Source organism: Callorhinus ursinus, unplaced genomic scaffold (assembly GCF_003265705.2).
Source record: "Callorhinus ursinus isolate GAN/ISIS: 27379988/994484 unplaced genomic scaffold, GSC_fseal_2.0 scaffold3, whole genome shotgun sequence".
NCBI classification, from domain to species: domain Eukaryota; kingdom Metazoa; phylum Chordata; class Mammalia; order Carnivora; family Otariidae; genus Callorhinus; species Callorhinus ursinus.
Window position 1 is genome coordinate 50585612 of NW_027397065.1, and position 16137 is coordinate 50601748.

Here is a 16137-nt window from a genome sequence, read left to right on the forward strand (position 1 = left end):
GCTGCCGATCCCTGAACCACATTTGAGAACCATTGATGTGAACAAATGTCCATTCCCGTTCATTACTTGTAGTTTCCAGAGCCCACTTACAGTGCTGGGCAGTTTTCCTTAGAGAAAATCCCTGCATGATGCTGATCCTCTCCTACTCTGCATTACATATAAGATTCTTGAGAACTTCCATCTGAACTTTATCCAACAGAGATAACATGAACCAATGATTATTGACACAAATCAACTTTTGGTAAAGAAAATGGTAAAGTGAATCTTACCTGCCTGCTCTCCCAAGGCAGCCCCAAATCCCAAACCCCGGGAAATGTTGGTTTGGGGAACCAAAAATAGGAAAATAGGCAAGGGTGGCTTCTCGCTCATTAGCATTACTCAGGCTCCCTTCTCCTTTCCCAAAACTTCCCCATTGATTCAGTTCCACACAATTCAATATAATTAATGTAGCAACTTGATTCCCTGCTGAGCTGATGATCCACCACAACCATTGGAGCCATAAGGCTTGAACGTCAGTATGAATATTCCTTAGACCGGATTCTCCAGTTCCTGATAGATAGGAAAAGAGGGAGGGCTCCAGAGGATTCCAAAGCACATGAGCCTGCCCATTCCTTGAGAAATACTCCAATAGCGGTCTAAAGACTTGGGTGCCTGGTTGGCTCAGTCAGTAGAATATGCTACTCATGATCTCAGAGTCATGAGTTCAAGTCCCACCTTGGGGTAGACCTTACTTAACAACAACAAAAAGCCTAAAGACTCAAAAACTTTTTCTTTCATTTTTTCCTCTTATATATAATTTCAAGAGGAAGCTATCAAAACCAACATTTCCATCAAAGGTCTGGCAAACCTTTCTCAACAGAGCCTCACTTCCTACCTCCAGAACTGAAGCTGGGGGTCTCCAAAAGGAAAACATTCCAATTAAGTCCAATATAATAAACCTTAATTACTGACCTATGCATTGGTTAGAAATTGCTTTCTGCTGCTAGTGACAGAATCTCAATGGCAGTGGCTTAAACAAATTTGTTTTTTATTCTATTGTGTGAAAAAATTAGGAAGCAATTGAACAAGGCTGGTGTGGGGGCTTGATAAATCCATCAGAGATCCAGGCTCCTATCTTTTTGCTCAGGGGAATAACATGGCTGCTGGAAGTCAGCCATCATGTCTGTATTCCAGGCAGGAAAAGGGGGTGGGGTCAAGGAAAAGGGGGAGTCCTCTTCCCAGCTGAGTCATTTCCTTATTAGAAATTTTCCTGGAGGGGTGCCTGGGTGGCTCAGTGGTTGAGCCTCTAACTCTTGATTTCAGCTCTGGTCGTGATCTCGAGATCATGGCATCCACCCCATGCCGGGCTCTGTGCTGAGCATGGAGCCTGCTTGGGATTCTCTCTCTCTCTCCCTCTGTCTCTCCTCTTTCTCTCTCACTTAAAAAAAATAAATAAGTTTTCCTGGAAGCCCCAACCAGTAATTTCTCCTTACATATCACCAGCCACCCCTAGACCCTAGATGCAAGGGAAGCTGGGCAAGTAGCCCGCTAGTCCACACATTGCTGCCCCAGAGAATAGGATGATTCTATTAACTAAGGAAGAGGGAAGAATGGAAGCAGAGTAAGGTGACTGGAAGTCTCTGCCACAATCTACTAAGTACCGGGTGGGGTAAGGAGGGAGGAGACGGAGCTGTGTAACCCTTAGTCTAGGAGTGGGGACCCACAGAGCCCACAAACTAGTACAAGTCAGAGGAAAGCCTCACGTGCGCCGAGAGAGCTGCAGGACGGGTGCCGCAGGCTCTTGGGAGGGGAGGGCGTTGGGTCTGCGGCTGGGTGTTCGGTGGGACCACAACCCACACAGAAGGGTGGCACAGAAAGTCACTCCGGGCACACCACACGCTCGGGGAACAACTGAGCTCAGTCGGAAGAACCCGAACAGAAAAAGCTTTCAGGTTTTTTTTTTTTAAAGATTTTATTTATTTTTTGTTGGAGAGACAGCGCGCTCATGAGCACAAGCAGACGGAGCGGCGGGCGGGAGAAGCCGACTCCACGTTTGAGCACGGAGCCCAATGCGGGACTCGATCCCGCGGATCCTGGGATCATGACTTGAGCCAAGGCAGACGCTTAACCAACTGAGCCACCCAGGCGCCCCGAGTTCAAAGGTTCTTAACCAGAGATGCACATACAGCCTTACTGCAGGGGCTTCGAGGGTCCCTGAATTGCCTGAAATTTTATACAAAAGTTTTTATATATAGGTATATTGTACTTCTCTTATGAAAGAAGTTCAGGATAATCCCCATAGTGTTCTTTCCAATCTTTCCCCAAAGAGCCCACCCTGTCCCTGACTTTTGTCCCCCTACACACTACCTAGCCACCAACTCTAATTCCTCATCCCCCAGCTCCCCAACCTTCACCCTCTACCCTGACTGGACTCATGCTCTTCCTCCCTCTTGTAATGGCTCTTCTCTGCTTCTCCTCTTTCCCTAGATATGAGAAGATGGGTAGTGATCTCCCCATCGCTAGAAGTACGAAAACAGAGACTGCACAAACACCTAGAAGGGAAATTATTAAACAAATTTGTCTTAGTTGCAAGCAACAGACACCAACCTGAGATGGTAGGATTCCTTTCAGCATGAACATCCTTTGGTATTGGTATTCCTCCAGGAAGTCCTCCTTCCCTAACCCCTATCCACTATGGTCTCTTATCTTCCTTTAATACTAATACTTTCCACAACTTAACATTAGCTTTATAACCTGTTTTATATTGTTCCCCCTCTTGTTCTATATATAATTCTAATGTAAGAAAAACAAAAGCAGATTATAACTAATCCAAGGACAAAAACTGAGTCTCCTTCCCTTGTACTTTCACCATGCCTTACCCAAAGGGTGACCAATCATCCCAGCGGACCTAGGACTGAGGAGACATGGGACTTTCAGAGCTAAAAGTGCAGAAATCCTGAGCAAACCAGGATGAGTCAGTCACCCTACTTGCCCAAGAAATGGGCGCATTGATGGCTGACATTTCTGCTGTTCACCAGTATTTCTGGTTCTCCTCTCCTTTGGGTACACATTGTCCTTTCCCATCCCCCTGAAGTTGAGCATGACCATGTGACTTGCTTTGGCCAATAAAATGTGAGCAGACTTAATGTGTGTCACTTATGAGTGGACGCATTTAAGACCCTACGCATCATTCTCTCTATATGCTCTTCTCATGTGCTGGCAAAACTTGAAGGCCTAGTGTTGAGATGCCTGCATCACAGGATGGTGTAGAATGTTTGTGTGCAGCAGAGTCCCCTGCCTCCCCATGCTGGACATGCAGTGGGAGCAAAACTTAGCTTCACTCATGATAAGTCAATGCATTTTTGTGTGTTTCACTACCTCGGCAAAACCTAACCTAACCTGACTGGCACATTAACCACCGAAAATTTCGATATTCAAACTCAAGTTACTAAATCAAAATAACTCTTTAGAGTTTTTTCCTAGGCCAGAGCTTTAAAGCGTATCACCAAAAAGCCAGTTGTATGAAAGTGGGAAATCTGAGCCTGGGTCTCCCAGGAAGCTCAAAGAAGCTGGAGGCAAGAGCTCTTGGGAACAGAGGCTCCAGGAATAGAATTTGCCTTCCTAGTTCCTACCTACCAGCCCAAGCCATTGACTTCAATTGTTGGCATTAAAATTTCAGATCAATTTTGGAAAGTGCAACTCTTCAGTGTTCAGATGGGAAACTCTCCAAAAGGGGAAGCAACTGGTTGAGGATCAAACAGAGCACTCCTGGTTATGATCTCCCCACACATTTTTGGCCATTTTGTCTTTTTTTTTTCTTTTCTACCTAGTTAATTCACATTGTCCCTTTCTTTGGGATTTCATATATTTTAATCCATGATTCACTTGATGGTGAAAAACTAGTCTCAGTCTCACGAATGGATTTAGAAACATATTTTTTTAAAACTTTCCTCTCACAGTAATGATTTTCTTATAACAATAGTCATAAGCATATACGCATTGTTTAAAATATCTAAAATCTCACCTATAGAAAGGTAATCTCTATTAATACTTTTTAAAAATAATAATGGATTTGTTACTTCTTTTAATTAAAAAAATTCATCCTCATGAGTATTTTTACTGCTTACATGACTTTCTGTTTTTATAGATATATCCTAATTTATTTAACTAACCTCCTTTTTCTTGGATATGTAGGTTGTTTTGGGTTTTGCCTGTTTGTTGGTTTATTAATTTGTTTTTAAATCCTGAACACTGTTTCAATAAACACTGTAAATTTAAGGAGACACTTTTCCTCATTATCTGTTCAGCACATCCTACGGCAATGGTTCTCAAACTTTAGCAGGGGTCAGAATCACCTGCCAGCCTTGTGAAACTAGATTCTTGAGCCACATCCCCAGAGTCTAGGATCTGTAGGTCGGGGTGGGGCCTGATAATTTGTATTTCTAACAAAGCTGTCTGGTAGTGTGGATCCTGCTGATTTGGGGACAACACTTTGTGAACCACTGTCCTATATTATTCTTCCTTCCAAGAACCTCATATCATCTGTGTCCTTAGTTTCCTTCCTTAGAACCTGCTACAATTGGTTTTATACTCGGTGGAGGGGGAAGTTCCTTTATAGTCTCATACTCTTTCCTCATTCATGACTGTAAGTCCCTTTCACATTTGCAGACCTTCCCAAGTTTCTCTGGCCTGGTGTCATTTGCTAATAGACACGCAGATACACATGCACACTGATTTTCAAAGTTAGGTGTAGTTTTGTTGCGTTGCCACTCTCAGAAACCTCAGGTAGTAACAGAGTGAGGGTAAATAAAAGTTCTCTTCCCCAGGTAGTGACCTGTTCTGTCCCTTATTCCCACTGCATCTGCTTGTCTGCTTCACAAAGTGTTGTAATGGGTAACATCTATCCAAGTTGGACAGTGTTACAGATGCTTGTGAGCTGGGAAGAACTATTGACCGAGAAGTGAAGAGGCATTAAAATTAAACTAAGTAAGTATCATTATATATTTGTAGGGAAGTGGTTCAAAGCTTAGGTTCGGGAATTAGAACTGGAATTTATTTGGGCTCTGGTACTCACTAGCAACGTGAGCTTAGGCAAATCACGTCTCTGAGCCTCATTTTCCTAACCTGTAATGTGGAAGGAATAATACCTTTGTTGCAAGGAGATGGGAAAAAATAAAGTAATATGTACAATGTAGCCGGCACAGAAACAGCTCTCAAGAAATGGTAGCTGTTGTGTTTTCTAAGTAATTGTTTTAATTTTTTTCCTGGCCTTTTCTCCGCCAAGGGCCCGGAAAAGCATCCGTTGCTCCTAGGGATCTCTTCTGCCCTGGCCCAAGGTTGTTATCATTTACCGAGATTCTGGTCACCTGCCTCGGGCGGCGGCACCGCGAACCCCGCGGGCTTCGCGGAGGCCCTGCTCTTCGGGTATTTACGGCGCGCGGCCGCCCCAGCTCCGGCTCAAGTCTGCGCTTCCAGGTTCAGTTTCAGGGTCTCGCCGGCAGCCCCGGCCGGCGGGCGCGCGGCGTTCAGCGGGGCCGCGACGGCTGGGTCCTCCGGGGAGTGCCCCGGAGTTGGGAGGCGGCGTCCGGGAGTCCCCGGAGGAGGATGGGCTGCGGACACAGCAGGCTGAGCTGCTGCAAAGCCCCCAAAAAGGTAAAGGGCTCCGGCGGCGAAGTTTGCCTCGGGAGGGGAGGAGGGTGCGGAACCGCTCCGCCGCAGGGACTCTCGGAGCCGCCGGCCCCCTCCGGTCGTCCCAGGGAGCCGGGCGGAGGACGGGGAGAGGCCGGCGCGGAGGGAGGCGGGGAAAGCTCGGCCGGGCGGCGCTCTTAGCCCCGGCCGCGGGCTGAGCCGCTCGGGGCAGCCGAGTTTACCGACACGGCCCCTGGGCCCGGGAAGCGCGGCTAATTCCGGCGGCCAGAGCGGGGAAACGTCTAGTGCTATGGCAGGTGCCCTTTTCCTTCCGTCCGGGGCTGCTCGCTGTGTGGCCACGGACCAGTGACTTGACCTCTCTGGGCCTTCCGCTTTTCCCACCGTTCTGAGGCACACAATCTCTGAGGCCGCTACTCTCAGAGTGGTCCACGGATTTACAGCAGCGGCACCACCCGGGACCTGTTTGAAATGCAGAATCTCAGGCAGTGCCCCGGACCTGCCAAAATAGAACCTGCCTTTTAGCGAGCTGTCCCAGGTGATTACAACAGGCTTTAAAGTTTGAGAAGCGCCGGTCTCGAGCCTCTTCAGGCCCCAAAGCCGGTGCGTGTGGGCTGTCCTGGGGGTAGCTGGGAGGGGCCAAAGAGGGAGGACATCTACCGCCTGCTGCTGCCCTTCCTTTCCTTCCTGTCCCTCCCCCAGGGGCCTCGGAGCTGGGTTAGGGCCCAGGAGACTCTACTCGGGTTTCTGACAGTGGGACCAGGTGCCCCTTGGGTTCTGACCAGCACAGAAGGTCAGAGCCTGGAGCCAGAGGACAACTTCCTCGGGGGAACAACCGAGGCGCAGAGGGGGAAAGAAGGACCCTCAAGTTCTAACCCTTCTTCCTACTACTCCCTGCTTTTCAGCCAGGTGGGAGGAGGTGGTCCCATAAACTTGATGAGCAGTCCTCCGGAGACCCTGAGAGGCCCCACACTGCAACCAAATGTCGTTATTTTTCATAAAACTCAAATAAATCTCTCTCTCTCTCTCCCCCCCCCCCCCCCCCCCCCCCCCCCCCTTGCTTTACTGGGGCCAAGGCAAGCTTTCCCTGCCCTGTGCTAGTTCAGGGAGAGGAGTTTTCACCCTAAGTACAATGCTTCTTACTCCTTCTTTATTCCTAGTTCAAGAAACCTCACCAAGCTCTGACCGAGAAACCCTCCTGTCTTCCCTTACTCCAACAGGGAAACTGAGGCTGGCTTGCCACCGTGGAAGCCGAGGGCTGGCTGATGGGGATGGTGGGCAGAGAAAGCTGAGCCTGGCTTGAGACCCAGAATGGAGCCAGTGATAGATGGACATCAGTCCTGGCTCTGCCATAATAAACATGATACATGACCTCAAGCAAGCTCGTACCACTCTCAGGGCCTCAGTTTCTCCCTCTACATGGAGAAGGGAGGGAGATGAGCAGGATGATTTCTAAGGGTCTGAGAGTCTGTGTTCTCTGTACCTGTGTCAACGTCTCCATCTGCAAAGTGGGCCAAGAGGGAATTGCATCTAGGCAGGGGCGGAAGGAGACCTAAAGAGGGGCCCTGTTCCAGACCTGACCCTTCCACAGTGAGCATGGGTTCCCCTGCCTCCTTGCCCTTCCAAGAGCCTTACCAGCTGTCCCTGTCTGTCCTTGGCACAGCCTGAACTGGACGACACCCCCGCCCACAAGCTGTGAAGGGCAAGTAAAGCCCGCACAGACGATCCCAGTGGGAAAGGGCCCTGGGTACCACCTGGGCTGATGTGCAGAGCAGAGGGTAAGGCCTGAAGAAGGGAAGGGTCTTGACTGAGGTCACAGAGTAACTTAGAATGGAACCCCAGTATCCGGCCCCCTAGTCCGTTGCTCTTTGTCTCTGGCTTCCAGTGGCTTCTTATTGATTCCAAAGCCCTTTGGCATTAAAGCCTTCATTCCGTTGCCTCAGGGCAGTCCGGCATGTCTTCCTGCCCCAGAAATGCCAGGCCCCTGCCCCCGTGTGGCAGGATCTATAAGCCAGTTCATTTAAAGTTCGCTCCTGTTTCCATCTCTCCAGGCTGTGCTCCTGCCCAGTTTCTCATCCAGGTGCCAAACCCCGGAAAGCCTGAGCTCCCAAGGCCATCCCCACCAGCTGTCAGTCCCCCGGGGGGGCACAGGGCTCTAAGGATGGGATGTACAAAAATGAGCTCACACCACAGAAGGGTTAGGTCATGGCAACAATGACTCACCCTGAATGGCAGTTTACAGAGAGCTTTCACATCCCGCGGGCCTTACAAAAGCCCTGGAAGCTAGGCTGAGCTGCCAAATCTTTGCCACTCCACAGGTGAGGACACGGAAGTTCAGGGAGGAGTGATGTGTCCAAAGTCATAGAGCCAGTTGATGACAAAGTTGTTCACCTGAGCCTGGTTTTCTGCACCCCCCATCTGGTGCTCATTGCCTCCTACAGAGCAAGTGCTGCAGAGCTAGCTGAGTGAACAAATGAGGGCCAAACAGCCAGGCTAGGGCTTAGCCCGGGGTGCAGCAGCAGGACCTCACCCAGCCTCAAGAGACACAGGAAGACTCCTTGGATGGGGGAAGATGGGGTGTGGGGATGCCTTGACTGAACGTTGAAGGGTTTGGTAGGAGTTACAGTCGAGGCAGAGCGAAGAGCCTGAGCTGAGGCTGAGCCAGAGAAAGTGCAGGATGACGGGGCTCATTGTTGAAAGTGGAGGTGGCAGGCAGCAAGGAATGAGCTCAGAACTTTGAGCGGGGACTACCCTGGCTAGGGACAGAGGCTTGACCGCTAGGACCTCTCAGTCCTTCCAAGTTCAAGGATTAGAGGGTTTGCTGAGTTCTGTAGTCTCCTGTGCCTGGTGGCCTTAGCCAGGAGACCCAACCTGAGGCTAAGTCACTGCCTTATTGGGATGAGTTGAAATCCTGATGGATGCTTGAGTGGGGATCCCTGGCAGGTAGGTGCTCAGGAGCCATCTGAACTGTCTGGTCCTTCCTAAACCCGTCTTGACTGAGACCATGGGTGCTGTGGTCATGTCCCCAGGAGGACTTGGGAGGAGACTGGAAGAGAGGGGAGGGGCCAAGGAAACAAATTTGCCAGGGACTTGCCTGTAGGAGTGACAGGGGAGTCCAGAGGCCCCCCTGGGCAGGGGTGGGGAGGGACACCTAGCGCCTCATGGCCAACGCTCTGTGTGTGTGTGCCTGGTATGATGTCCGAACTCCCCAGCCCCCAGGACTTTGGCTCTGGCCACCGAGCAGAGAGTCAGAGAACCCACTCAGCACTGCTCCCACAGCTGGGCCTCGGGCAACGGGTTCTCAATGGTTCCGGCTTTCAGGAGCCCTTCAGGAGCACTTCCACGTAGCAGGCCCGGTGAGAGAGGGGGACGGATGCAGAAGTGAATGACCTGGCTACCCTGGGGTGCAGGGTATAGGCCCGGCATAGGCCTACGGAATCCGGAAACAAACCGTGGACGCCAAGGATGTGGGCTTTAGAGCTGGGCTCATGTGTTCATTTCCTCACTGGGCACAGTGGGCTGGGTGCTAGGTGCTGCTTCAGTCCTGGCTCAGTCGCACTCCATTAAGTGGCTGTGGAAAGGGCTTGGCTTCTCCATGCTTTGGTTTCCTCATCTGTGAGATAGGTGTGAGATTCGCTCCTGGGTCATAAGGTTGTTCTAAAGATTAGTTGAAAGAAGGCATGCAACAGAGCCTCTGAGACACTGACTGGCAAGTGGCATGCCTTTGATAAGAGGTGATGTGGGTAATGCCAGGGAGATATAATTATACCTCACGGACATCACTGCCTGGATTGTACCAGGGGTGTGGGAGACAGGGGGACATTAATGTCCTTGGAAGGCTGTTGGGGTTGGGGACATGAAGCCTGGAGCCTGGCCGTTGCCTTCGAATCTCTGAAGTGTTGCCAAGGGGACGTGGGGAGCAGCCTTGTTCTCTGTTGTTCCAGAAGGCAGAGTTGTGGCCGCTGAGGGGAAGCTAAAGGAAGCCAGATTCTCCTTCTCGTGAGGAAGAAAGGTAGCAAGTTCTCCATCTCCGGAGGAGTTCAAACAGGTCAGGTGACATTTTGGCAAGACTAGAAGAGGGCATGTAAGCCTAGGACTAGTAAATATTTAGGATTCTGCTTAAGAGATCTAATTTTGATTGTTGTAATGTTTGAGGCAAAATTTCAGAACTTGGAAAAATATAAAGAAGTTTAAAAATCACCATTAAGACATAGCCTCTGTGCACATTTCACTGCCCTTCTGTTTTTCCTATATATATAATACACATGAGGGTGACTATTTTTACACGACTGGGACTATATTTTAAAGTGGTTATATTCTAGTTAATATTTTGCTGGAGGCATTCCTGTTACATAGTCCATGGAAACATGATTTTTAATGGCCAACTAATATTCTGTGGCTTATGTAACCAGTTTGGACACTTGGTTGTTTGCATTCCCCACTCCTACCCTCATTCTTCATGAGCATCCTGGCATGTTCATCCTGATGGGTGGGGGAGAGGTGGCTCTGAGCTCAGAGGGGAGAGGAGGGGCTGAGCGAAGGCCTCCTGAGAGAGCTGGACTCTTCGCTGGGTTTTGAAGGTTGGTGGGGTGGGACTAGACAGTTGTGTTGGGGTGAGTGGTATATAGGAAAGTCCGGGCTCCTGACACCTGGTCAATAGGAACAAGGCAAATCTGACCTTTTAGCTTGGTTTGCCGAGGGTGGGATGGTTAAGGAACCTGAGAGGACTTTCCTGGGCCCTGATCCCTCTGCCCCAAGCATAATGGAGACTTTGGTGTGTATGTAGCCTCTGAGCTGGTGGTTTTTGCCCAACCCATAAAATCACCACAGCTAAAGCCAACATAGGCTTCCATATGTATGCACTCTGAAAATCTTGGGAGGTCAAAAGCCAGATTTCTATTTTATAACAGGACATCTGTACCTAGTGACCTAAGACGTTAGAAAACTTTCTGATAATCCTTGCCTTAGAGACGCAATCTTTGGCAACACGTTTTCTGCACATGTAGGTGGTTTTAATTCTGTTCTTTTCCTTTGTAGTCGAATTCCCAGGTGGCTAATGTAGGTCCCCAGGGGCAGGATATGTCCCCAGCCACCTAAAGACTTCCATCTTTGCCTCAATTGGGTATTGAGTTTGGAGCCCATGCTTCATGTCTTTTTTATTGTAAAGAGGGCAGAAAAGATAAAACTTCAAATTAGTTGCCCAGAAGCAGGCTGCTATGTAAGTCAAGATGGTGATGGTCCTGGGGGTGGTGGGGGGGGTTGGGACACTGCCACCTGACCTCTCAGTGGTCACAGATCAGCTAGTAAACAACAGCCTGAAATCTGCCTGGAAAGGGGGTTCTAAAGGGTCTCAGTATAACATTCATGAACATTCATGTTCAAAAAAAGAAACTTGGAAAATGTAAGGACACCCCCCCCCCAGGAAAAGGGAGAGCCTGATGGTTGGCCCAAGTTCTGGCTCTGACATCTTGGGGGCACTTGGGTTCCCCTCTTTGTCTCCTCAGTGTCCTCCACGCTCAGAGTCCTGTGAGCCATCCAGCAGGATGACCAGGGAGAGCAGGACCCATAGGCAGAGGTGCAGGAACTCCTGTGAACCCGCCGTGGGCGGAGAGTAGGAGCAAGAGAAAAAAAAACCCATCCATCTTTAGCATGTGTAGATCTAAATCTGTCCATTACCTGAAGAGAAGTCATCCTGTTTCTCTTGCCAGGTGAATTTTAATCCCCAAAAATCATTTATCTTGTCACTTTATTTTCAAACCTGAATCTTCCAGAACATCTAGGCCAAACACCTTTCAAGACATAAAACATCCATCCCACATCCATGCTTTCCCCCAGGTAAGTGATGTACAACCTGACCTAATTCCGCTTCTCCCTCTCCCCCAGTGGTGGAGTTCTTTCACCAAGTATACGAGGAACCTCATAGACCTCCTTGCCATTCTCCACAGCTCCACACAACCCTACCCACTGCCCACTCCTTAAGGATGTAGCCCTGACATTAGATTAGGAAAGTTATCTGTACCAGGGTGAACAGTGCGCACCCCCACCAAAACTCAGGTACACCCAGAACCTATGAATGTGACCTTATTTGAAATAGGTTTTTTGGAGATGGGATCCATTTAAGATGAGGTCCTACTGGATTAGGGTGGGCCTTATTCCAATGACTGTTGTCCTCATAAGAACAGGAAAATTTGGACAGAGAGAAGGCCATGGGATAGCAGAAGCAGAGATCGGAGGGCTGCAGAAACACAAGCCAAGAAACACCAAGGATTGTGGCACCCGCCAGAAGCTAGGAGAGAGGGATCGAACAGATTCTCCCAGAACCTCCAGAAGGAACCAACTCTCCCAACACCTTGATTTTGGACTTCTAGCCTCCAGAACTGTGAGAGAATAAATTTCTGTTTTAGGGTTCCAACTCTGTGGTAATTTGTTAGAGCAGCCCTGGGAAACTTCTATATCTTCAGGTTAATGACCCCCGCTCTCACCCTCCACCATCGGTCAAGGTGGGCAGCCAAAACCCAAAGCCTCCCATTTTGGACCCATGGCTCCCCAGAAGAATAGGGAGAGTGGCAAGCAACGAGGTGCTTGGACAAGGCCCAGAGGCTTTCGGCCACCAGCTGCAGCATCCGTGGAAGAAAGCGCCGCCCTGGGAGTCAACGGTGGTCTGACTCCTGCCTCTTCCCCTAACTTGCTGGGGGTCTGAGCCAAGAGGTTCTCTCCCTGGGCCTGGACATCCCCATCTGTAAAATGACTGCCTTGGCTGCTTGTAGATTTCAAGAGAGGTATTTCTTCTTCTTGTTAATGTCTTTGCACACAAGGAAAACTTGACTACATCGCTGTTTAAAAAATTCTAAGAATTCAGGTAACACTAAAGCTCCCCCTCCTTGGCTACAAGAATCTTAGTCTTTTCTCTAGAAATGACAAGTGCCATCAGTCGGTGCTATTCTAGGTACTTTTCTCTGTTCTTTTGTGTGCATTGATGTACCAAGGAAAATAGTTTATTTTGCATACTGGTGTTCTACCAAATGCCTTCCCAACTCTGTATGTAAAATGTACTTCATTATTTAGACTTATGAGTGACCTTGTGTGGTGTTATGTACCTTAGTGTATTGAGCCAGTCCCCACCACAGACATGAGGCTGGTTTCCAGTGTTTCCCTCTTACAAACAACTCTGCCCTGAGCACCCTGGGGAGGCGCTGCTGTCCTCACGAGTGGGTGTCTCTCTGCTAGCAGGGCAATTGCAGGCTGGTGGGGCACGCTGCCTATAACCTTGGGGGGGGGCAGGTAGCCACTGACTCCCTGTCACCCTCTGCTCTGGGCAGTTACTGTCCTCCCCATAGGGGCTGCTCGAGAACAGAGGGTGGTATGAAGGGCTCAGGACACTACCCAGGCCCTCCTGAGCAAGGGCGCCTCTTTTCTTGTCCTCTGGAGAAGCTCTCTTCATGCAGGCATTGACAGCCATGTGTAGATCGCCTGCCCCGCTCTGCCCCGAGCACGCGAGCATGACAGGATTGATACAGGATGGGGGGGGCAGGATGACCTCACCCTGCCCCTTCTTCTACATCCGAAGCATGTCAACACTGGAAAGACTCTGATGTATCCCATTGCCCAACTCCATGCCCTAGAGAAGAGAAAACAGAAGCCCAGAGAGGGCTGGGTACTTTGCCAAGGTCACACAGCAAGTGGCAAGCCGGGATTTTGACTCTAGACCCCCACGTGGGAGTTTGCCATTGCGCTGGGGAGACCGGTGGATGTCTGGCATCTCTTCTGTGCCCTCAGCATGTTTCTTCCTCTGCCCCGGCTGCTGCCATCATTTCCTGCCCAACTCCTTCCGAGTCCCAGTCTGACCCAAATGCCAGAGGTGGTGCTGAGTGCTTTTGCCAGCTCCAAGCCCTCGGAGGAAACTAGAACTGGCAGACATCCTGGGAAGCTGGTGGGGGAACAGGAAAACGTGGGCTCTGGGGAGAAGGACAAGAAATATTGCGTATCGGAAAGCCTTTCTCTAGGCCTCAGCCTCTCCATCTGTGCACAAGGCTGGGCGCGGTGCTCCAGGGCTCCCCCACAGTCTGCCCTGGCCCGGCTCAGTAGGCGCTGAAGAGGGAAGTGGTTCTGTCCTCCTCTAAGATCTCATTCCTCGGTCGATCAGATAGAAGCACTGGAGACCACATCCGCCCCTGAGTGGGGTGCGCTGGGGGCATCACAGGTGTTCCAAGAATGGGCGGTGCCCCCCAGCGCAGCCCAGTGGTGCAGGCTGGCCCTCCCACCGTTAGGCTGCCCTGATCTCATAGCCACGCTGATCCATCCCAGGCAGGCAGTGGGCGATGCCTACGCCACACTCTGTAGTATGAATGAGATGAACTAAATCTTCAGTGTCCCTGGCATGTGAAAATGAAATCAGATTCAGGCATTACTTTGCCAAAATACTTCTGTCCATCCATCTTAGAGATAGGGAAGCTGAGACCTATGTTTATAGGGATCTTCCATCAGAGCCTCTGTGATTTGGGTGTGAAGGCTAATATTTCTCAACAGCCCTGAACATTTAGGCCCTGCCTTTCCTCCCCCTTCTGGAGGGGGCCCTTTGGGCCTCCACCCCCACCTCCTTCCTGCCTCTACCCTCAGCCAATAGGCTCTGCCTGTGGTTGTTAAGATTCTGAAACTACTGGTGCGCGGCCCCACCCACGCTGAGTCCAGATGGCGGAAAGGCAGCCCTGATACTACAGAGGGGTGTGACCTGAGTCCTGTGAGGCCCAGAATCATCTGTCCCCTAAACTTCGGCTACTGCCATCAATCTGGTGTATGCATAAAGGAAAGGAAATGGAAGGGCCTCCAGGCTCCACCTTGAATCTGGATTCTCGTGAGGGCACTTGTCCCCCTGCTTTGTGGCCTCTGACAAGTATTGTCCATCCCACCTCTGGGCCTCAGTTTCTCCATCTAGAAATAGGAGGTGGGGATTGGAATAAACTGTCTCCAGGGGCCCTTCCAGGCCTGCCTGCTGGGTCCCAGCAAGCATCCCTCAGCCAGAATGGGAGGACAGAGCTCCGTGGCCAAGGGAAGCCAGGGAACAGGAAAGGAGCTAGGGAACTCCTGAGGGTCCTTTGATTACTGAATTCTCTAAGCAAAGCAGGAATAATGATATAAATGATACCACTCAATCAGCAATACACAAAGCCCGAAGGCCCATGGAAAGCATGGAGTGATGATGGTTCCTCCTGCGAGGTGAGACCAAGTGTGGTCAGGAAAGGCTGAGCCATCCTCAGGGCTGCTCTTGGCTTCCATCCTAACAAGGGCCCCAACGTAAGGAATAACCGAGCAGCTTCCATCTGAGCTGCTTCTGCCTTACTCACCCTTGCCTGGTGCAGCTCACAATTTGAGGGAAATTGAGGATTCTGCCCCAAAGGCTTCAGTACAGGACTATGGAAATTCACCCCAAAATACTACAAGCTGGAAAATACTCAGCAGAGCCCTCCGAGGCCGTGTTCATGCTGGTGGCTTTCACTCTCCACCTGCACTTTAGGCTTACCAGAGGGCTTTACTTGCTGAACATCAAGGATACTTTATAGAATTATAGACTGTTGGAGTTGAAGGGCCTCTGTGATCACTCCATCCAACCTGCAGAATGAAGTTTGCCTCTTCTTGCCTGCTACCAGTGATGGAGATCTCACTACCACCACCAAACCCCCACCTCTAGTCAGGCAGCTTATCTCTGTCTGGGACAGTTCTGAAATTCTTCTTCATGTTGAACTGAAACTTCTTGAAACTTCTAGCCCTTAGCCACAAGCCTGCCCTCCAAGTCTGTGGACCACACAGCTTCTGCCTCATGACAGTCCCGCAGAGATCTGAAGGCAGTGGCCAGGTTTTCTTGCCTGTTCTTGAGGCTGACCAACTGTTGTTACCAGCACCTCCTATAATTTGGTTTTGGGCCTCCTTCCACATGCTGTCAGCTCCCTTTGGATGCCTTCCAGTTTGTCAATTTACCCTTCAAAATGCAAGCATATTCTGGGGGTCTCACTGGACCCGACGTGAGCTCATCTAGCTCCTCCACAGCCCTGGCCACTGTCCTCCCATGTTACCGGACTCCGCGCCTGTATTTGGCAGCTGCATCCTGCTGCAGACCAGGTTTGCTTCAGGTTGAACCCAAAGCGGGGCTCTGGTCTGCTTGACAACAAGGAGCTGGGCCCCAGAACTGTGTGAGTTACCAAGATACAAGGGCCCTGTTTCCAGCCTCCATAGTGGAAGGACTGTCCTGGAGTCGGAGGAACGGAACGGAACACCTGTTCCAACCCTGACGCGTGGCAGATAAAGAAACAGGTCCAGCACGGGCAAGGGACTCGCCTAAAGTCTCATAGGAAAGCTGGAATCCGGGTCTCCGGGTGTCTCCCCCAGTCCTGGGTTCTCCCTACGTCCTGTGCCTTCAGATACCCACCTCGCTCTCTTCTCCCAGTTTCTGTTGACTCAGGAAACCCCACTGACCCCGCTCCCCTTCTTCCAGAGCTCAATCCGGATGCCCCACCCCAG

At 50.4% G+C, this 16137-nt stretch overlaps 1 protein-coding gene across 1 annotated transcript in view; it reads left to right on the forward strand.

Annotated features, from left to right (window-relative positions):
* The first annotated feature begins 5448 nt into the window (after window positions 1–5448).
* The window catches only part of CCDC69 (coiled-coil domain containing 69), a 36189-nt gene continuing 25500 nt past the window's right edge, over window positions 5449–16137 (forward strand). The window contains exon 1 of the mRNA XM_025867530.2: window positions 5449–5631. Coding sequence (XP_025723315.2) covers window positions 5584–5631 — 48 coding nt within the window. The 5' untranslated portion in view covers window positions 5449–5583. The remainder of the gene's footprint in view (window positions 5632–16137) is intronic.